This window comes from Oratosquilla oratoria, chromosome 15 (genome assembly GCF_046742065.1).
Source record: "Oratosquilla oratoria isolate Oo_2021 chromosome 15, ASM4674206v1, whole genome shotgun sequence".
Lineage (NCBI taxonomy): Eukaryota > Metazoa > Arthropoda > Malacostraca > Stomatopoda > Squillidae > Oratosquilla > Oratosquilla oratoria.
In genome coordinates, this window is record NC_134791.1 from 17,084,153 (window position 1) to 17,106,652 (window position 22,500).

The following is a 22,500-nucleotide window of genomic DNA, read 5'->3' on the forward strand; positions in this document are numbered from 1 at the left end:
ATATATATACAGTATATATATAAGTATATATATATATATACATACAGTATATATATATATATATATATATATATACATATATATATATATATATATAAATATATATAGATATATAACAATTTGGGTTCGTAGGGGTGCTTACTACATAGCATCGGGTCCGTAGAGGTGCAGTCGACGCCTTGGCAGGCAGGCAGCGCGGAGATAAGAGATAAGAATTCACAAGCGCCTTGGTTTCTTATCTGCCACAAATTCTCTGAAATGAAATGATCTTGCATTTCGTCGTCGACAGTCAGCATTTCTGTACTGCGTGACTCTGTTCCATAGGGGTGTCATTCTATTCACTTGAACTATGAGTCTTAGGAATGAATCTAGAATAGGATTGGTTAGTCCTTAATTAACCAGCCGAAATAAATGAACAAATGAATGAATAAACACAAAAATCAATTAACCAATATATATGCAAATAATTGAATACACTAATTAGATTGATGAATACAAAATTAATTATAATAACTTCATTAAGAAAGCAAATAATCAATGAGGTATAGATGAATATGAAATACATAGACAAAAAATAGGTAATGATAAATAAATTTACAAATAAGTATATAATAGATAAATCAACAAAATTCACAAATATATATAAAATAAATAGATAAATATAGATAAATACACAAGTCAACAATTAACATTAAAGTCATCTCGCTTAAGTCTGTTTCAATTGAACAGAACCGACCACTTTCACAGAGCACAATATCCAACCGAGCACATTTGTATTTTTCCTTTTACGTCGCCAAAGAATTTCATTCAATTAAAAGCGAATTAATAACAATCATTATGTCTACTTATTTATTCATTCATCTATTGATTATTAACTCACGTTGCTTAACTTTGCGTTTAAATTGTTATTTCATTTATCTGTTTACTTGCATATATATCATTATTTCTTACATTGACTCTTAATTCATTTACGAATTCATGTACTTTTAATTCATCATTTGATACGTCACCTGTGTTATTTATATTTATCTGTTTGTATCTATTCATTTATCTAAACATTCATTTACTGATCTACTTATATATTTATTTTTATTAATCCACTTATTATTCGTTTTTTATTTATTTTGTGGTAGAAATGAATTTTCTTTTCTACTTTGTGTTCCCGCCCCAACTAGGCCGCTGTGTCCAGTCCACAATCTCAAAGTAAAAGTAAGCGTGACTAGATAAAGAGTGCACAGGTTCCAATCCCATTAAAACCAGTTCTTTATTGCAATTTCATATACTTCCCTTTTCAATCTGAATCATCGTTACAAAAGTTACCGTCACCGTGCGGCAGTTTGGGCCAGTTGGAGACTTCCGTATCTTACGTCTGACAACAACGCGTCCCTCGGCTCGGGCCGACGCGCGGGCCGACTCAACAGTTCAAATCTTAACGTGGTCGAGTGAGCAACCCGGGGTGGAAGGTGTGACTTGTGACATGACTTTCTTCTTGAATTGAATTACGAATATTAATTGAAACATAGTGCCTTTGCAGAGAAATAGGTAAGTGATGTGTTGATGCTAAACGTATACTGCTCCGTTTCTTGAAAGTCTGGTATTTATATTATTTTTATTTTAGCGTTTGTTTTTCATGTAAAAAGGAGACTGTTATGTGTTCATTGTCCTACATATTGAGACACGAGGAAGGCCAATCTTTGTTTAAACTCGCTGTTCCGAATATAGTCGTGAGTGAGTGCGTGTGTGTGTGTGAGAGAGTGAGTGTGTGTGTGTGCGTGCGTGCGTGCGTGCGTGTGTTCACCTGCCCAGTTCCAACGCTCATCCTTCCCGACTAAGGTGAGGGGGGAAGGGGGAGAGGGGGGGGAGAAGGAGCGAACGTTACAAGTGGTGGGTTGGTTGCTTGTACCCAAAGCAGCACGCGGTAGACGTCCATACTAATATCCTTCGAATAAATAAGATTATGTAAGTTTTGTTTACGTTTGTGAACAAGATGGGAATAAATAAGATTATGTAAATTTGTTGTTTGTGTATAATTGGGAAACCGTTTTGCAAGTTATCAGTCATCAACTGGAAAGGAAAAATATATATGTGTGTATATTTGTATTTAGATGTTTGAGTGAGAGCAACATAAGAATGAAGGAGACTGCAAGAGACCATAAGGCCTACACTAGGCAGTTCCAGCTGAATATGTATAGTAGATGTGTGTGTGTGTGGGAGTAGGGAAATTTGTAAGTAGAGAAGTAGATGCATGTGTGTGAGTACGGAATTGAGTAGATGTTTTTGTGAGTAGGGAATTGATTACATTTTCGTTTGTGAGTAGGAGATTGAGTAGATGTTTGTGTGTGTGAGAAATTGAGTTATTTGTGAGCAGGGAATTGGGTAGACGTGTGTGCGAGTAGGGAGTTGAGTAGAAGTCTTAGTGTGAGTAGATGTTTGTTTGTGTGAGAAATTGAGTTATTTGTGAGTAGAAGTTTGTGAATAGGGAATGGAGTAGACGTCTGTGTGAGTGTAGAAAATTGAGTAGACGTCTTTGTGTGTGAGTAGGGAGTTAGGTAGATGTGTGAGAGAAATTGAGTTATTTGTGAGTAGATGTTTGTGAGCAGGGAATTGAGTAGATGTTTGTGTTTGTGAGAAATTGAGTTTATGAGTAGATATTTGTGAGCAGGGAACTGGGCAGACGTATGTGTGTATGAGTAGGGAGTTGAGAAATGTTTGTGTGTGTGAGAAATTGAGTTTATGAGTAGATATTTGTGAGCAGGGAACTGGGCAGACGTATGTGTGTATGAGTAGGGAGTTGAGTAGATGTTTGTGTGTGTGAGAAATTGAGTTAATGAGTAGATATTTGTGAGCAGGGAAGTTGAGTAGATGTTTGTGTGAGAAATTGAGTAATTTGTGAGTAGACGTTTGTGTGAGAGATTGAGTAATTCGTGAGTATGGAATTGAGTAGACGTCTGTGTGTGAGTAGGAGGCTAAACAGATGTTTGTGTGTGGGAGAAATTGAGTTATTTATGAGTAGATGTTTGTGAGCAGGGACCTGAGCAGATTTTGCTTGTGAGCGGGGAACCGCACGTTATCCCAAGACGCCTGTTGTACAGTCGGTGACTAAGGTTCGGCCGTGCCTTTGTAGTCCTCGCCAACTGGGTCAGAGGTCTCACAAAGGCCGTCCGGAGCCATCTGACCTGACCTGGCCTTTGTTGACACCAGCTGAATTAGTCGCCGTCCCAGCCAACGTGCCTTGATTCATACCTTTGTCTAGGGTGGTGATGGACTGCCCATTTCTGTATAATGGAATCTCAATAATAATAATAATGATAATAATAAAAATTATGATAATAATAATGACAATAGTAATGATAATAATAATGATAAAGTTCTATAATTCTCTCCTGGTAGAAGAAATATGTAAGATGCTTGTGGTTGTCAACTTTTGTAATAAAGCAAATCGTCAATGTTTAAGTATTATCATTATATATTTATTATTGTTAATTTATTAACTTATATAATTTTTTACATTTTTGGCGGGGTAGGATTTGGGAGAAACATGAAGTGGCGGGATCCCACGAGTGTTGATAATTATAATTAACGAAAAAAAAGGGAAATTGAATGAAAAAGATTGAGAGCCTTTTTTAGGGCGTGTCGGGTCCTTAATAAAATCACCCTTTGCCACCCAACAGTCACACAGAACAATAAAATCGCCTGTCGACAGAATGCATGAAAGGAACAGTACCATGGGGTACGGAAGGGGGCGAGGTACTGTCTCGTCACTGGCCAGGGACCCCCCGAGTGTTACTGAGTGGAACATAAGAGAGGAAGAGTTTGAATGTGTTTGAAATGAGGTGCCTGAGAAGTATGATAGGGGTTACTAGGCTAGATAGAGTGAGGAGGTGAGGAGGAGAACAGGGGTGGAAAGGAAGTTGGGTGGATGAAAGAGTATTAGGATGGTTTGGACACATGAAAAGAATGAGTGAAGAAAGACTAGTAAAAGAAGTGTGGAAGGAGTGAACATGAGGGGGCGTCCTAGGATGAGATGGATGGATGGGGTGAAAGGGGCTTTGGGGAAGAGGGGAATGTCTGTTGAGGAAGAACGGGAGAGGACAGAAGATAGGAATAAATGGAGAATGGTTGTATATGGATGATGCTGTGATGTATGGGATGGAATGGGGGGGGGTGAGGGAGTATGTGTGAATGATAAATTGACGCAGCCCGAAGGGATTTCTCCCCGTCTTCTCCTTTTCTGCATGAGGGGATGAAGAGGGGGGGGGTCGCCGATTTAATGAAGCGGCCTTGCTGTGGATGCGCTGTGTCTTGTGACATTGCTTCTGACCCAGGGCAGTGGGCGAGATGCAGGGATGACCCGTCATCCAGGAGGTGCCAAGATAAGAGGGAGGGGAGTATGTAGGGGATGGAATGGGTGGGAGTGGTTTCTATGCCTTTGTCTTTTGGCTACCCCCGTGTAAGGGGGAAAAAGCCTTTGGTATATGTATGTATGTAATCAATATTATTATTATCATTGATGCTGCAACTAGTTTTAACTACAACTACTACTAGTAGTTCTGTTAGGAGCAACGATGTTTCCATAATCAGGAAGTTTCCATTATTTGTTCCGAATATTGGAAACTTGCGAATATCGGAAGCATTTTCTCTCCAATAGAGATAAATTTTTTGTCTTGATAACAGAGACCCAAATCTCCGAGATTTTGTTGAATAAAATCATTTGCCGACAGCAACATTGAAGATAAAGGACCAACTGATAGATAAGGACGTGTGTCATCTGACACATCTGTGTCGGAAATGCATCTTGGCACATGTACATCGTGTCAGATGTTAGGTGTCGCATCAAGTGTCACATACCACGCTTTATGACACATTTGTGTCGGAAATGCATCTTGACACACCTGCGCCGTGTCAGATGTTAGGTGTCGCATCAAGTGTGTCACATACCACGTTTTATGACACATTTTTGTGTCGGAAACGCTGCTTGTTAAAGGTATGTGTGCTAGATAGACATCTGATGACACACGCTTGTGCCGTAAAGAAACCTTGACACATTTGTTTGGTGTGTCGTGCACATTTTATGACACATTTCTGTGTCAGAAATACCATGTGACACAAATGTGTCATAAAGAAACCTTGGCACATTTGTGTGGTGTGTCGTACACATTTTGACACATTTCTGTGTCAGAAATACCATGCGACACAAATGTACGCTGTGTTACGAGATGACACGCTGTGTCATATTCCTCATTTTATGACACTGTGTCAGATGACATCATCTGACACGTATTGCTGACATCTTCATAATCGATGTATCCCTCAATATATTTTATTCTGGCTAGCAACAGACGATTCCCTCCAGGCCCGGGGTCGATTCCCAAAGGGTGCTGGTGACTGCCACTTGCCTGAGCTAGGCGAGGAGGACGATAGAAAACAACGCGATACCTCTAAAGCCTCTAAGTTACCCTGACCTCACCTGACCTGATGAAACGTGTCAGGTCACACTGACGAAACCAGGTCACTAGGAATTAGTCGAAAGTACTAATTATGTCCTTAAGGTCGAACGGGATTGGAAGCTTCTAGAAAAGGTTTTCCGAAACGGTTCTTAACCGGCGACTCTATCCATTATCCCGTTTTCTTTTGTGGAGCCTGTTTCCGTTTTCTGTCGCCTTTATTAATTTGTTTATTTATTTTCGCCTTTATTTTACAGTAAAGAATTTGTCCCTTTCTACTTTATTTATGTCTATTTATTTATTTTATTTATTTATTTATTTTGTTTATTCATTTGTCTATTTATTTTATTTATATGTCAATTTATTTATTTGATTTATTTCTCTATTCGTTCATTTATGAATTTTCTGTTGTAATAAATGCCAAACTATTTCATTCAGCATGACGTGGGATGAAATTGTGGCTGGTGATGTCATGTTGATGACGTCAGGGTGACGAGGTGTGACGTCACGTTGATGACGTTGCGATGGTGTTAGGATAAGTGGGTATTGCTTTATTTTTATCGATGATTATTTTATTAATATTGCCATTATTATTACTGTTTTCGTGATTCCTAGTACATCAATTTTTTCGTGTGGTGGGGGCAAAGAATGCTGCCACCGAGTCCCTCTGTATATCAAAATATGATTTGACTCGATTAGCTTCTCTGTAAAGGGGATATATATATATATATAAATATATATTTATATTTATTTATATATATATATATATTGAGACATTCTGACAGGTTGATGTAAGCGGAATTGGAAACACAGGAGTCTTAGTCTTGAGTTTATTCCTGACTAGTTTCGCAGGTATGCTAGTCAGGAATAAACTCAAGACTAAGACTCCTGTGTTTCCTATTCCGCTTACACACACATATATATATATATATATATATATATATACAGGATAGGGCAAAATTGTCTGACACATTTGTAGGTTCAATAAGAGTAAAATAGAATACAGGACGTAAATGTTTTTATATGTACATTTATATGTGAATTTGGAGAAAAAATCCTCTGTTTGGCTTTTACTGAACCTACAAAGACGTGTACACACACACACACACACACATATATGTATATATATATATATATATATATATATATATATATATGTGCTTTTATTACTTTAATTTTGATTTAACATATTGTAATTGTTTTTATTAGTTATTCATTATATATATATATATATATATATATATATTTTTTTTCTTCTTTCTACTAGAAGTTAAGGAAGTGTGCGTGCATGTGAAAGTGTCTAGGCTTGGGAAAGAACAGCTGATGGTGTGGGTACCCGCCCAACGACACCGCAGATACGCAAAACAATGCGCGTGTGTGCGTAATGATCCCATGTGTACATACATACATACATGTGTACATTTGTACATACATGTGTACATTTGTACATACATGTGTACATTTGTACATACATGTGTACATTTATACATACATGTGTGTATGTGTGTACATACGCTAGTAGGTGTGTGTGTGTGTTTTGTCTTTATGGTTCACTGCAGGACTACCGCTCTGCCTCCTGGGGAACGATGCAGCCTCTGTAGTCAACCGTAGTGGCTTGTATCCAGTTCGTGTTTATAATTGTTTTATTTATCTGTTTATTTAATCTGTTATTATTATTTTTAGTTATATATGTTTATATTATACTTATTTTTATTAGACTTGGGGCAACTAACTTCCTCAAAGGCGCGCACATACACACACACACACACACACACACACACACACACACACACACACACGGCCCGGTGGCGGATTGGTAAAGCACTGGCCTCACAAGCCGGAGAACCGGGGTTCGATTCCCCGGCCGGGCGGAGACAAGTTGGGTTTGTCTCCTTTCACGTGTAGCCCCTGTTCACCTAGCAGCGAGTAGGTACGGGACGTTAGTCAAGTTGTGACCTTGCATTCCCGGTGTGTGGAGTGTGAGTGGTCTCAGACCTACCCAGAGATCTGCTAATAATGAGCTCTGAGCTCACTGCCGTAGGGTGGTGTCTGGCTGTCTCGAAAAGAGGCTGCAGCAGATCCGAGGTGAATACACACACACAGGGTTAACCTGTTTTCGTTTTAACCTTTTGGTTAAAATAAAATTCTTAACGAATTGAGTTATTTCCACTTGGTAAAGCGAATCGCCGAGGAGAAATGGGGTCACGCCGGGAGGCGCTGATCCGTGACAGTAGTAGTCTGGCTCAGAATCGAACCCGGGTCAATAAAGTTAAAGAACAAGGTCGATACCAGCGCGCCACGGAGGCTCGTGCCGTGATATAATCGTGAATAAACAAATAATAAATATATGAATAAAAGAATAATAATAATGTCAATTAAATAATAATAATATAGATAAAATAATATAAATAAAACTAATAATAATATAAATAATAATAATAATAATGTAAATAAAATAATAATAATATAAATACAATAATAATGATAATATAAGTATAACAATAATACGTACATTCACATACCAAAGGCCTTTTTTCCCCTTATAAGGGAGGTAGCCAAAAGACAAAGGCATAGAAACCACTCCCACCCATTCCATCCCTAATATACTCCACTCCCCTCCACCCTCTTCCCTCCCTCTTATCTTGGCTCCTCCTGGATGACGGGTCATCCCTGCATCTTGTCCACTGCCCTGGGTCAGGTGCAGTGTCGCAAGACATACATACATATACCAAAGGCTTTTTTCCCCTTACACGGGGGGGGGGGTAGCCAAAAAGAAAAAGGCATAGAAATCACTCCCACCCATTTCATTTCCCATATATTCCACTCCCCTCCACCCTCCTCCCTCCCTTCTATCTTGGCACCTCCTGGATGACGGGTCATCCCTGCATCCTGTCCACTGCCCTGGGTCAGAAGCAGTGTCGCAAGACACAGCACATCCACAGCAAGGCCGCTTCATAAATTCGGCGACCCCCCCCCCTCTCTGTCCCCTCTTGCAGGAAAGGAGAAGACGGGGAGAAATCCCTTCGGGCTGCGTCAAATCTGTTCTCGTACATACTTCCTCACACCCCATCCCCCACCCACTCCCCCTCATGCATCACAGCCTCATCTATACACAATCCTTCTCCATTCACCCCTATCTTCTGTCCTCTCCCTACTTCCTCTACAGACATTCCTCTCTTTTGTAAAGCCCCTTTCACCCCATCCATCCATCTCATCCTATGACGTCCCCTCATATTCACTCCTTCCACCTCCGCCTTCCACACTTCTTTTACTAATCTTTCTTCACTCATTCTTTCCATGTGTCCAAACCATCCTAATACTCTTTCGATATGTGTGTATGTATGTGTGTGTATATGTATATATATGATGTGTGTGTATGTATGTGTGTATATGTGATATGTGTGTGTATGTATGTATATATGTGATATGTATAATATATATATATATATATATATATATATATACATACACACATACACGGATCACTGGCCTCCCCCAAGGCAAGCCAAGACGTAGGCCTTGAAAAAGACTTGGCCAACACCGTCCGCCGACAAAAAGCAGTTGGTAATATCTTGCGCCAACTCGAAGTCGCTCAGTCCTCTTGAACGGTGAGACGGGAGACAGGGATGTCCCCCACCCTCCACCTGATTTTTTTTTTTTTTTATACCTAAACTAGAACGTGTCTAGGTTCGTATCCACCCGTTAAGGAAATGATCGTTTTAGTCCACATTCTGACTTAACTAGGAACATACTAATTACTGTAGTTCCCTAGTACTTTCACTGTCTTACAATCCCACGTAAGCGCCCATTCTCGGCGTTAGGTTCCAAGCCTTATAACTCGTAATCCATAAATGGTAACGATCAATGCAGGTTCGTGGTTAGTTAACTTATATATGTACATAACTAACGACGTACTCTCCTTCCTGGTTAAGTCTCCACTCCCTCCTTCATCGCAGCAACTGGGTTAAACCAGTTCCTTGTAACCTGGTTTAGTTAAACCTGTTTGTCCCGGTCGGTTTAATTTCTGAACTTAATATATTTTGTTCAGGTGATTGGAGCCGACGATGGGTCGCCCCCTCAGGTCGTTTATATATTTTGTTTTCCTTGACGTAACTTGGTGTAGTTAAACCGGTTTGTTCCCATTTTCTCTTAATCGGTTTAACTTCTGTACTTAATATATTTTGTCTGGGTTACTGGAGCCGACGATGGGTCGCTCCCTCAGGTCATTTATATATTTTGTTTTGCTTAACGACAGACGATTTTATTCGGGTCGGGGATGGGGAGGGGCTCTGTCCGGGAATGGGTTAAATTGGCCGCTCGTTAAGGGGCTTAGTGCTCGTTAAGCGAGCGAGGTCGCAAATTACGACCTAAAAGGAAAATAGTGATTGCTTGAGCTAAGGGCGACATCTTGATTTGGACTAATAATTAATCCACTCTCTCCTCTCTGTCTCCCTCTCTCTCTTCCTCTCTTTGTCTCTCTCTTTCTCCGTCTACCTCCGTCTCTCTTTCACCCTCTCCCTCTCCCCTTTCTCTCTCCCTCATTCTCTCTCTCTCTCTCTCATCCTTCTCGCCTCTTTCTCCCTTTCCCTCCCTCCCTCCCTCTCTCATTCTCCCCCCTCTCCCTCCCTACCTCTCTCTCTCTCTCTCTGTCCCTCTATCCCTCCCTACCTCTCTCTCTCGCATCTCTGTCCCTCTCTTTCCCTCCTCTCTCTCTCTCTCTCTCTCTCTCTCTCTCTCTCTCTCTCTCTCTCTCTCTCTCTCTCTCTCTCTTTCCTCCCTCTCTCACTCTCCCCCATCTCTCTCTCTCCTTCCTTTCTCTCTCTCTCTCTTCCCTCCCTCTCTCTCTCCTTCCCCTCTCCCTTTCTCTCGCTTGCTCTCTCGCTTGCTCTCTCTCTCTCTCTCTCTCTCTCTCTCTTCCTCCCTCTTTTTCATCTCTGTCCCTCTCTCTCTCTCTCTCCATCTCTCTCCTCTCCCCCCCCTCTCTCTCTCTCCTTCATCTTCTCTGTATTGCATCGAAAACTTGATGTATTGATTTCGATGCCAAATGGATTCTCACTGAGATGAATAAAATCGTCTGGCGGCAGCCACAATAAAAGGAAAAGTGACACTCGGAACGGAAGGAAGTATGTATGTGTGTGTATGCATATATATATGTATATATATATATATATGATGAGGGTGGAAAAAGAAGTCACGGGTCTAGTTCCGAGTTACTGAGTTTATTCCTGACCGGTTTCGCTCTATGCTTCTTCTGAAGAAGCATAGAGCGAAACCGGTCAGGAATAAACTCAGTAACTCGGAACTAGACCCGTGACTTCTTTTTCCACCTTCATCAACTTGTCACAATGTACCAACATATATATATATATATATATATATATATATATATATGTATATATATATATACATGTTGTTACGGGAAAGCAGATTGGAATGACATTATTTGGGTTGATCAAGAGGAAAGACGAGTTTTTCTTAGGTTGGTGGCTTATGAAGTGATTGGAAACTTGAAAGATAATATACACACACACATGCACAAAACTCATGGCGCAGTTGGTAGAGTTCCCGGTTGCCACTACGGCGACCCGGGTTCGAATTCCGCCAAGGGTTGAAATAATTTCAGTATCGCTGCGCTGCGAGTCGTTACTTCAATTCTCGTGGGCGGGGAGTTGGGTGTGTGTGCGTGTTAGGTCACAGCATTACCCATAGATCGGTCATATATGAGCTCTGAGCTCTCTTCCGGGAGGATAGTAGCTGTCGATCACAAGTCCAACACGTGATCCAAGACCATAGTGAATACACACACACACACACACACTGGGCCTCCCTGTCTCCCGCCCCGGTTCTTGTTGTCTTTGATAGGTAGAGGAAAGGGAGGTCGGAACCAGATTCATGACGTAATGGCTTTTGTTTTATTTATTCTATTTATTCAGTTATTTATTTATTTATTTTCGAAACTGACATATGGGAAGTTATTTTTTTTTTGGCTCCGTGTGATGTCCCACGTGTATGTATGTGTGTGTGTGCGTGGCGTGTCTGTGTGTGTGTACGTGTGTGTGCAGAGAAAGGGAAGGTGAGCTCGCCTACAGCATGGACGACGACTTTCAGAAATTTCCTGAATAAGAAGAATTTTTCCCCAAAGGTCGGAGGAGCAATGGCTTCTCGGCAGCCTCCGGGGGAAATGGTGGAACGTAAAGGGAAAAAAAATACATTAAAAGAAATAGATAAATTAATAAATACAATGAAATAAATAGATCAATTGATAAATCAAATAAATGGATAAATTAATAAAATAAAATAAATAGATCAATTAATAAATACAATGAAATGAATAAGTAAATAAATAAAATATTCTAGATGCCATTGTAGGTTTAAGACAGCCAGAGTAATTACCATTGTATTCGCTTGTGATTTGTTTATATTTATTATTTTTGCTATTATTCATTTTATTGTAATTATTATCAAAAATTATATTCTCACAGCGGGACTTAGTAACCATTAAGGTTTTTTTTTTTTTTTTTTTTTTTTTTTAGGAGGTTTGATAACTATGGTTGAGGACATGGAACTGTCTAGTGGAAGCCTTATGGCCTCTTACAGTCTCCTTCATTCTTACACCACACCCACCTTACTACCGGTCGTTCATAATCCTCTTCAACAATGTGGCAAACTTTAGTCAGTTTATTCAGGTCCATGACAAACGATTTTTATTTACTTTTATTTATTTATTATTATTATTATTATTATTATTTTTTTTTTTTTTTTTTTACTTTTCGCCACGAAGGCTTTCATTTCTCGTTTTGATTAAATCGTCCGGCGGCTTTCACCAGAATAAAATCTGTCGAGGACGGCAGTGGAGGCAGAGAGGGCGTGACCCGTCACCAGCTTTCACACCGTGAACTTATCCGTTGTCGGGGTGTCAAGGTTGCTCTGCCCCCGAAAAGGTCCAACCACAGAGTGCCAGCGACGAGTGCCAACTCGCGTTTCTTCTTCCTCCTCTTCTTCTTTTTCTTCATTTTCTTCCTCTTCTTTTTCTGCCTCCTCTTCTTTTTCTTCTTATTTTCTTCCCTTTTTTCTTCTTCCTCTTCGTCTTCTTCCTCTTCTTTTTCTTCCTCTTCTTTTTCTTCCTTTTTTCTTTTTATTCTTCTTCTTCTTCCTCTTCGTCTTCTTCCTCTTCTTCTTCTTCTTTTCCTCCTTCTTTCTTCTTCTCCTTCTTCTCCATCTTCTTTTTTTCTTCTTTTTCTTCTCCTTCTTTTTCTTCTCCTCCTTCTTCTTCTTTTCCTCCTCCTCCTTCTTTTTCTTCTTCTTTCTCCTTCCCCTTCTTTTTCTCCTTCTTCTCCATCTTCTTTTCCTCCTCCTCCTTCTTTTTCTTCTTCTTTCTCCTTCCCCTTCTTTTTCTCCTTCTTCTCCATCTTCTTCTTCTTCTTCTTACTTTTCTTCTTACTCTTCTTCGTCTTCCTCCTCTTCTTCCTCTTCTTCGTCTTCTTTTTCTTCTTCCTCCTCTTCTTTTTTGAGTGCCGAGAGGTGTCCGGTCACGGCTTCTTGGCCGGTACATGTTAGGTCAGTGACCGGTACTCTGAGTTATGCAAGTAGTTACGTCATTGTGCGTGTGTGTTTATATATATATATTGTGGTTATTTTGCATTTTTGTATCACGGTGATGTGATTGCTTGCATATATATATATATATGTATATATATATATATATATATATATATAGTTTTTTTTTTTTTTTTTTTTTTTTTTTTTGCTGGGCCGAGAGGCGGACCCTGGACGAAACAGGGTCCAGATGGACCGGGACCCCCGTTATATCCGTCGTCCACCCACGCGCCCCTCAGCTGAATACATTATCCCAGCGTTGACTCTGAGTGATGGAATTTCCATTTGCTACCGCCAGATGTCGCCTCAGGCAGCTTTCACGGGTTGGTCACATCTGTGTGTGTGTGTGTGTGTGTGCGTGTGCGTGTGCGTGCGACGTACTTTCTGTTCGTTGCCTTCATTTGCAATTCATCAACTCGCTTGTTTGTGCTTGCAAGCATTCTTCCTGATATTAACGATCGCATGTGTGGTTGTGTATGACATCATATGTGTCTGTCTGTTTTTATGTGTGTTTGCGATCATAGGTATATGCATATATGTTTTACGGTTGTGTATGCACTGTATGTGTGTGTGTGTGGTTCTGTAAATATCCAAATATGGATATATTGAACGTTTATATCTGACCGTGTGTGTGTGTGTGTGTTCCTGTGTGTACATTATTGTATGTGTGTGTGCACGTGTTCCTGTGTGTACATTTTTGTGTGTGTATGTGTGCACGTGTTCCTGTGTGTAAATTTTTGTGTGGGTTTGTGTGTGTGTGTACGTGTTCCTGTGTGTACATTTTTGTGTGGGTTTGTGTATGTATGTGTGTTCTTATGTGTATATTACTGTGTGGGTCTCTTGGTGTGTGTATATTGTTTGTACGTGTGTTCTTATGTGTACATTGTGTGTGTGTGTTTCTGTGTGTACATTGTGTAGGTATAGATATGTATGGGAACACGGTGCCTGTATTCTTCTCCCCCACCTATATTGCATTCATCCTCAGTGTATGGTGTGTGTGTTCCCTTTGATTCGGCTACCCCGCTTTTAAAGGGGAAAAGCCGTTTAGTATATGTATGCGTATATATGTAATTCATTATATGTATGTAATATATCATAGAATGTTTTATTCATGTCATGAATTATGTAAGAAAAATGTTTTAATACTACGTGGGATTCTTCCTCAGACAGTAAAGGAGCTCCTTGTTCGTCAAGATTTCTTGCATTGGCGAAAGCTGATCCTGCCATGAGCGCGGCGTGGCGTGTGTGACTGGGTGGGTCTTGTGAATATATACACATATATATATATATATATATATATATATATATATATATATATATATATATATATATATACACGAGTATATTACATTTTCACGATTTGGTTGTTCATGTTATTTTTTTTTTTTACATTTTCATGATTTGGTTGTTCATGTTATTTGTTATGTTATTATGTTATTTTTTTACATTTTCGTGATTTGGTTGTGTTATTTTTCTCTGTTGTTTTTCTGTGTATGGGATACTGGTTACAAAAGGTTTATACGGTCAGTGTTTTTGAGTACGTTAGTGGCACCCCTACGGCCCACAGTCACGCAGTGTTCGTACTCGACGGCGTGGGAAGTCACGTGGGTGTAGTTGAAGGTTTCAGCTATTTATTTATTTTTATCTATTGATTTATTTATCTATTAATTCGTTTTACGTTCCCTTTTGTTTTGCTTGTATTTTTTTTTCGTTTATTTTTATTTTATTATTTTTCTCCCTTTCTCTTTATTTTGTCTTGCCTTCCTTTTTATTTTATTTTTTATTTATATTATTTATTTTTATTTATTTATTCATCTATTCATTCATTTTGCGTTCCCTTTTGTTTTGTTTGTATTTTTTATTATTGTATTTTTTTTTTTTTTTTTTTTTTTACTTTCCCTGGTTTTTGTCCTTTGCCTTTTTATTTTATTTTTTATTTATTCATTTTATTATTTTTTTTGCGTCTTTCATTGTGACGTCAATATCGTGGCCCCCGGAGACCTCAATGCTCGAATAGGTCCCCCCACCCTTCGCATACTGACCTGACCTGACCTTCATCGATCCACGGTTTGGGCGTAGCTGGTGTGGGCAGACCAGAATGTCTGTGTGTTGGTAGTCAATGTCGTTACCCCACCCCCACCCCCCAAGGGTGGGTAGGGGGGGTTTGCCAAATTGAATAAAATCGTCTGACGGCAGCAAGAAGGCCAGAGGTGCCTACCCGTACATAGAGGGTTAATTTAACTGATTATTATAACCTTTGGTGACCTGGGGGGAGTGCCACGGGGGTGAATGGAATCGTCTGCCCACAGGGAAAGGATCGTCTGGTATGGAAGTGTTTTTTTTTTTTTTTTTTTTTTTTTCTGTCCTAACCCGAGCGTCTTCAAGCAAGAATGGCTGAGTTGACACAAAGAACACTACACAATATGAACGTCCCGTGCAGGACTCGAACCTACCGCTCAGGCGCCAGTAAGACTACGCACGTACATACACACGCATATAGGCAAAATCACTACCGACTTGTGTTCACAAATGCTTAATAGAGAGTAGGTTCACCTAACGAAACTGATCGATTTCGTATAATTACGTCTTCAGTGCTCCGCTTGGCCCTCTGGTTCATCGCGTGGCACTGTACACTGGCCCTCGAGTCTTGGCACTGCATTCGGCCCCTATCATCCCTCGAGGTCCACCCTCGTCCTCGAGGATCTGTTCTTCGAGGACGAAGGTCAGGTGTTTGGCCCCTTTCACCCCTCGAGGTCCACCCTTGTCCTCGAGGACGAGGGTGAGTTATTCGGCCCCTGTCACCCCTCGAGGCTCTGTTCTTCGAGGACGAGGGTGAGGTATTTGACCCCTGTCACCCCTCAAGGTCCACCTCGTCCTCGAGGACGAGGGTGAGGTATTTGACCTCTGTCATCCCTCGAGGTTCACCCTCATCCTCGAGACTCTGTTCCTCGAGGAGATGGCGAGGTATTCGGCCCCTGTCACCCCTCGAGGTCCACCTTCGTCTTCGTGGTCCACCCTCGTCCTCGAGATGTCGAGGTGCTCCTTGACAGTGGCCCTTACTTAACGCATTAGCCTGGCGGTCTGTGGTCGTCTTTCAAGGGTCGTGCTTGATGCGAACTGGAGTAGTTTATTTATATAACCTACGAGTACGACCTTCGCAAATTGCGTTGTTTAGGTCGGAATTGTCGGATTGGTTCCATCTTAACGACAGGGTCGTTAAGGGTGACCTTACTGTCGTTTGTCTCCCAATTGCTTGTTAACCCATAAACTACCCACGGTTACCACGTAAACAAATCTGCATGTGCGTACACGCATGTACGTTTATATACGTCCATGTGCGTACACACACGGACGTTTATGCACGTACACACATGTTCGTTGATGTAAGTACATGTGCGTTTATGTACGTCCATGTGCGTTCATGTGTGTTTATGTACGTCCATGTGCATTCATGTGTGTTTATGTACGTCCATGTGCGTTCATGCTCGTCCATGTGATATATATACGTCCATGTGCGTTCATGTACGTCCATGTGCGTTTATGTACGTCCATGTGCGTTCATGTACGTCCAAGTGCGTTTATGTACGTCCATGTGCGTTTATGTGCGTCCGTATGAGATTATGTACGTCCATGTGCGTTTATGTACGTCCATGTGCGTGCCGCTTTGTCACGTCCCGGGAGCCGTTTGCGACGTTCCTCCGCCAATTACAGGTGGGGTGTGTGGCGGGAGACGGGGGGGGGGGGGGTACCTACCCCCCGAATACTCAAGCGTAAACGAAGGAGGGAGTCGCGGGTTGTCAACTGCATTCCTGGACGGGAACCGAACTCAGTGTTGAGATAGACGTGTTCTTGGTCGGATGTGATTTGCCTGCAGTCGACATGGAAGCTTTCCGTGAGGAGAGCGTCGTGTACCAGTGGATCAGGCACTTCCAGAGTACACTGCCGCCCAGCGAAAGCGATACGGGCTCCGAGCGGCCGTCGGAAGCCGACAGCTATGAAAATATACCTAAGGTGCGTAACGAGAGCGTAAAATGCGTAAAAAGAGCGTAAAATGCGTAGCAAGAGCGTAGGGTGCGTAATAACCTAAGTTGCGTAGCACAAGCGTAAAATATGTAACGAGCGCTGGGTGCGTAGCAAGAGCATAAGGTGCGTAGCAAAATCGTGAGGTGCGTAAAAAAGGCGTAAAATACGCAAAAAGAGCGTAAACGCCTAACAAGAACGTAAAATGCGTAAAAAGAGCGTGAGGTGCGTAACAGCAGCGTGAGATGCGTAACAACATAAGCTGCGTAACAAAAGCGTAGAATATGTAACTAGAGCGTGCGGTGCGTAGCAAAATCGTGAGGAGCGTAAGAAGAACATGTGCGTAGCAAGAACGTAATGCGCGTAGGAAAACCATGAGGAACGTAAGAAGAACGTGAGATGCGTAGCAAGAGCGTAAGGTGCGTAACTAGAGCATGAGGTACGTAAGAAGAACGTATGATGGGTAGCAAAATCGTGATGAACGTGAGAAGAACGTGAGGTGCGAAACTAGAGCGTGAGATGCGTAAGAAGAACGTGAGATGCGTAGCAAGAACGTGAGATGCCTAACAACAGCGTGAGATGCGTAACAACAGCGTGGGTACGTAACAACAGCGTAAAAGGCGCAATAAGAACGTAAACTGCGTAACAACAGCGTGAGGTGCGTAACAGGAGCGTACAGTGTGTAAAACCCGAGTAACTCGCGTAAAAAGAGAGGAGTACGTTGTATCCGAAGAGAGTACGCTGTATAAGATAGGAAAATACTATAAAAGGCAAAGGTACGCATTATACGTAAAACTCCGCGGAAAAAAGTTGAGTGCGTAAAAAGAGTGTAAGGTGCGTAAAAAAGAGCAAGATATATAAAAAGAGAGGTAGGTGGGTAAAGAAAAGAGTAAGGTGCGTAAAAAAGAGGTGGGTGCGTAAAAAAAAAGAAGAGTAAAATGCTTAAAAAAAAGAGCAAAAAATAAGAGTAAGTTCCACCACAAAACAGTAAGGCGAGAAAAAGTCTCGCAAAAAAAAAAAAAAAAAAAAAAAAAAAAAAAAATATATATATATATATATATATATATATATATATATATATATATATATATACACATATATACACACAGACACATGAAGGAAGGTTTAATGTAGTAGCACATTTGTATAATAAGACTTATTGACCCATTGTCGGAGAATGAGATAAGATGGACAGAAGATCTGTATATTTCGACCGCTATCTGTGGTCCTCTGAGGACCACAGATAGTGATCGAAATATACAGAATTTCTGTCCATCTTCTCTCATTCTCTGACAGTGGGTCAATAAGTCTTATACATACACGTATTATGTGCATGTTTGTACGTGTATATATATATATATATATATATATATATATATATATATATATATAAACATATATATATACATATATATATATATATACATATATATATATATATATATATATATATATATATATATATATATATATATACACATATACACATACACACATATACATATACACACATACACACACAATGTACACCTTGTATTTGACCTTCACCTGTGCCCTAATTGTTTGGATAGCCCGGGGGGTGTCAGTGCCCAATAGGCGTTGGTGATTGACCCGGGCCCTCTTTTCACTCACGAGGAGGAGTCGGCGTCGACGTCGCCACAGCGGCGTGGTGGTCACACACCGGGAGGCGATTGACGGTCTCATTGGGCTTCACACTAGCTTCGCGATGTTGTGGACCGGAGTTCGAGTCCCGTAAAGGCCAACGGTGATGGTCATTGGCCCGGGCTCTCCGAGCACAACGGGCAAAGGTTGAAATATTTTTTTATGGTTTTATTTTTTTTTTCCATTCTGTTAATTTATTTGTATTTTGCTTCTAATTTATTTTATTTTATTTTTCATTTTGTTCATATATTTGTATTTTATTTCTGATTTAATTTATTTTATTTTTCATTCCATTAATTTGTTTTTATTTTATTTATTTATTTATTCGTTTGTTTGTTTATTTGTTTTTAAGCGTGAGGCAAGTTCTTGAATTCCCCTACGTGGGGCTCCCCCCCCCATCCCCTGGAGGGATTACCACTGCGGAGATCAGTGGGATTTACCATGGGGGAATTATCTTTGGTTGATTTCCCTCCCCCCACTCTCCCCTTAGGTGACTATGATCTACTATTGGCAGGAATTTGAAAAATATATATATTTTGGTGGAAAATATATTTGGCGTTTTACGACAATAAATAAATAAAATAAAATAAATAAGAAATAATTTTTTTATATATTTAAGATAAATAAAATAAGTATAAAAAGTGTCATTGTGTAAGATTCAGTCTTGGCAGATCTGGACAGGTGTGTCTGTCTGTCTGTCTGTTTGTTCGTCTGTCTGTCTGTCTGTTTGTTCGTCTGTCTTGTCCTTTGGCATATGACTGGACAGTTCCAACCGCGCTAAAAACGGCGGGGATTCGACCTGTGTGCTTTGGCGTGGGCGTGCACGCGCGCGCGAACACACACACACACACACACACAGATGTAGTTATCATCTATCACCAAAGAATTGTTTTTTATTATTGATAAAATACACACACACACACACACACACACCTCGTGGCGCTGTGGTTAGAGTTCTTGCCTGCCACTACGGCGGTCCGGGTTCAAATCCCGCCCAGGGCTAAAACAATTCCAGTTCCGCTGCGCTGCGAGTTGTTACTCCAACTCTCGTGGGCGGGGAGTAGGGTGTGTGTGTGCGTGTAAGGTCACAGCATTGCCCATAGATCGGTCATACGAGCTCTGAGCTCTCTTCCGGGGGGGAAATAGCTGTCGATCACAAGTCCAACACGTGATCCAAGACCGTACCGTGATGAATCATGGTGAATCACTGACACATATAACCATACTGAGATGTAGTTATCATCTCTTACCGAAGCAAAAAAATTTGGTGGATTATTGATAAAATACACACACACACACACACACACACACACACACGTAAACATACATACATACATGTCCTTGTCATTGATCAAATGAGGGTTATGCTTATTGTCATCATCAACTTATACAACCGAAGAATCGGAAAACCAGGATGATGGCCAACGTGAAGAATTGTCACCCTAGGATAGCCCACGTGAAGAATTGTCACCCTAGTATAACCCACAGGAAGAATTGTCACATCTAGGATACCCCACATTAAAGATTGTCACCTTAGGATAGCTCACATGAAGAAGTGTCACCCTAGGATAGCCCACGTGAAGAATTGTCACCCTAGGATAGCCCACGTGAAGAATTGTCACCCTAGGATAACACACGTGAAGAATTGTCACCTTAGGAGCCCATATGAAAAAATTCTCACCCTAGGATAGCCCACGTGAAGAAACGTCACTCTAGGATAGCCCACATGAAGAATTTTTACTATCGAAGTCTAGGGTGACGGTTCTTCATGTGATCCCATTTTTTTCTTGTTGCTTTATTGATAAAAATACACTATCATTTTGTGGAACAACTTACAAGAAAAAATAATTCAAAGGTGTGTGTGTGTGTATGTGTGAGAGAGAGAGAGAGAGAGGGGTAACAGGGTTCCCGTATGACATCGACCTCTTGCATATTCGAGTGCTTACGACGAAGCAAGGGCGTTACCTTTGTACCATACTTGATGTTTACAAAAGCAATGATCTGAAAATTGACTATTCCCCATCGGACAAGTGTGTGTGTGTTTATGAAGTTAGGATAAATGGATTAATCCAGGTAAAATCACAAATTAGATAAAAATAAATAAATAAATAAAATAGGCCCACATTCATATGCATTCTGGGTGATTCGCTGCCCGCAGCAAGCGAACTTGTGAACGTGTATTGTGTCGATCCCGTGGGAACGGGAACGGAGATAAGGTGGCAGGGGTGGTTGGGAGGCCTCTCTTGCCCCCCCCACCCCCACCTTACCTTGTCCCCCCTCTTCAACCCCCCACCCCCACCTTACCTTGTCCCCCCTCTTCAATCCCCCCCCTTGTCCCTTCTCTTTCTCTATCTCCCCCTTGGCCCGTCTTCATTCTTCTCCTCTCTCTCTCTCTCTCTCTCTCTTTATCTATCTTTCCCTTCTTGTCATCCCCTCTTCATTCTTCTCTCTATCTTTCCCCTCTTGTCCTCTCCTCTTCATTCTTCTCTCTCTCTCTCTCTCTCTCTGTCTTTCTCCCCCCTTGTCCCCTTCTTCATTCTGCTCCCTCCCTCTCTTTCTCTCTCCCTCTCCCACCCCTTATCCCCCTCTTCATCCTTCTCCCTCCCTTCCCTCTCTCTCTCTCTCACTTTCTTTCTCTCTCTCTCTCTCTCTCTCTCTCTCTCTCTCTCTCTCTCTCTCTCCTCCCTCCCTTATTTACTTCTAAGTGAGCTCTACATTGACTGCAAAAAAAAGAAAAAGAAAAAAAAAAGGCCCGCGACCTCACGCGCTCCGGCAACGATCAATACCTTTTAACAGTCTCGTATTCTCACTCGTCGTAAATGTCACAAACTCGCGACACTGACATTCTTTACATATTTTTTTCTGGCTAAGAAAGTTTGATTCAAGACCCTGGGTCTGATTTGGGGTCTTAAGGACCGCGACCCCACTGAGCCTGAAAGACTCTTTCAATCTGGGGTCCTTCTTGAACTGAATGGAATTGTCTGTAGAAGGAAATCTAAAATGGTGGACATCTTTGTGGCATAAAAATATTTACACAAATAATTAAATAAACATAATAAAACAAAAATTAATAAATCAATAAAAACAGTAATTTGTAAGAAATCTTTACACAAATAAAAAATAAAAATAAAATCATTAAAAGCAAAGTCATTTAAATATGTATGTGTATGTATATATATATATATATATATATATATATATATATATAACCATAATACATAATAGAATTAAGGTAAAAACAAATAAACTACTATATATGTAGAAAGACATTTAATAACGGAATATACAAACGCATATATTGAATAATGGGTCACTTTCTATGTCCCCATTCTGGCCGTGCCGCATTGTATGCCTCGTTCCGTGTCTGCCGTCAGGCGATTTTATTCAGCAGAGGGGCCGGTCCCTGTCGTGAAAATCGTGTGGATCGACCGGGACCCCGTGGGGGTTGGGTGGTTTTGGATATGGAACTCCCTAGTGTAGGCCATATGGTCTCTTGCCGTCTTCTTCGTACTGAACAGGGTCGTGAGGGTATAGAATTGGGTGAAGATGTTCCCCCCTTTTATCCCCCCAATTTCCCCTCCCTCCCCACTTGTCCCCCTTCTCGTTGATTGGGAACTACCTAGTGTAGGCCTTATGGTCTCTTGCACTCACCATTGTATTGAACAGGGTCGTTACGGTATTGAATGGGGTGAAGATGTTCCCCCCTTTTATGCACCCAATTTCCCCCTCCCCCACCTGCCCACCTTCTCGTTGATTGGGAACTACCTAGTGTAGGCCT

At 41.0% G+C, this 22,500-nt stretch overlaps 1 protein-coding gene across 6 annotated transcripts in view; it reads left to right on the forward strand.

The window, feature by feature from the left end:
• The window catches only part of Myo61F (unconventional myosin 61F), a 201,243-nt gene that overhangs the window by 37,123 nt on the left and 141,620 nt on the right, over positions 1-22,500 (forward strand). For 2 of the 6 annotated variants that reach the window (XM_076198617.1, XM_076198618.1), the window contains exon 1: positions 16,885-17,051. The exons of 1 other annotated variant lie outside the window; for it this stretch is intronic. In XM_076198617.1, coding sequence (XP_076054732.1) covers positions 16,920-17,051 — 132 coding nt within the window. In that variant the 5' untranslated portion in view covers positions 16,885-16,919. Of the gene's footprint in view, positions 1-1,403; positions 1,543-16,884; positions 17,052-22,500 lie in introns of those variants that run through there. 3 more of the 6 variants (XM_076198620.1, XM_076198621.1, XM_076198622.1) reach the window with 3 other exon arrangements.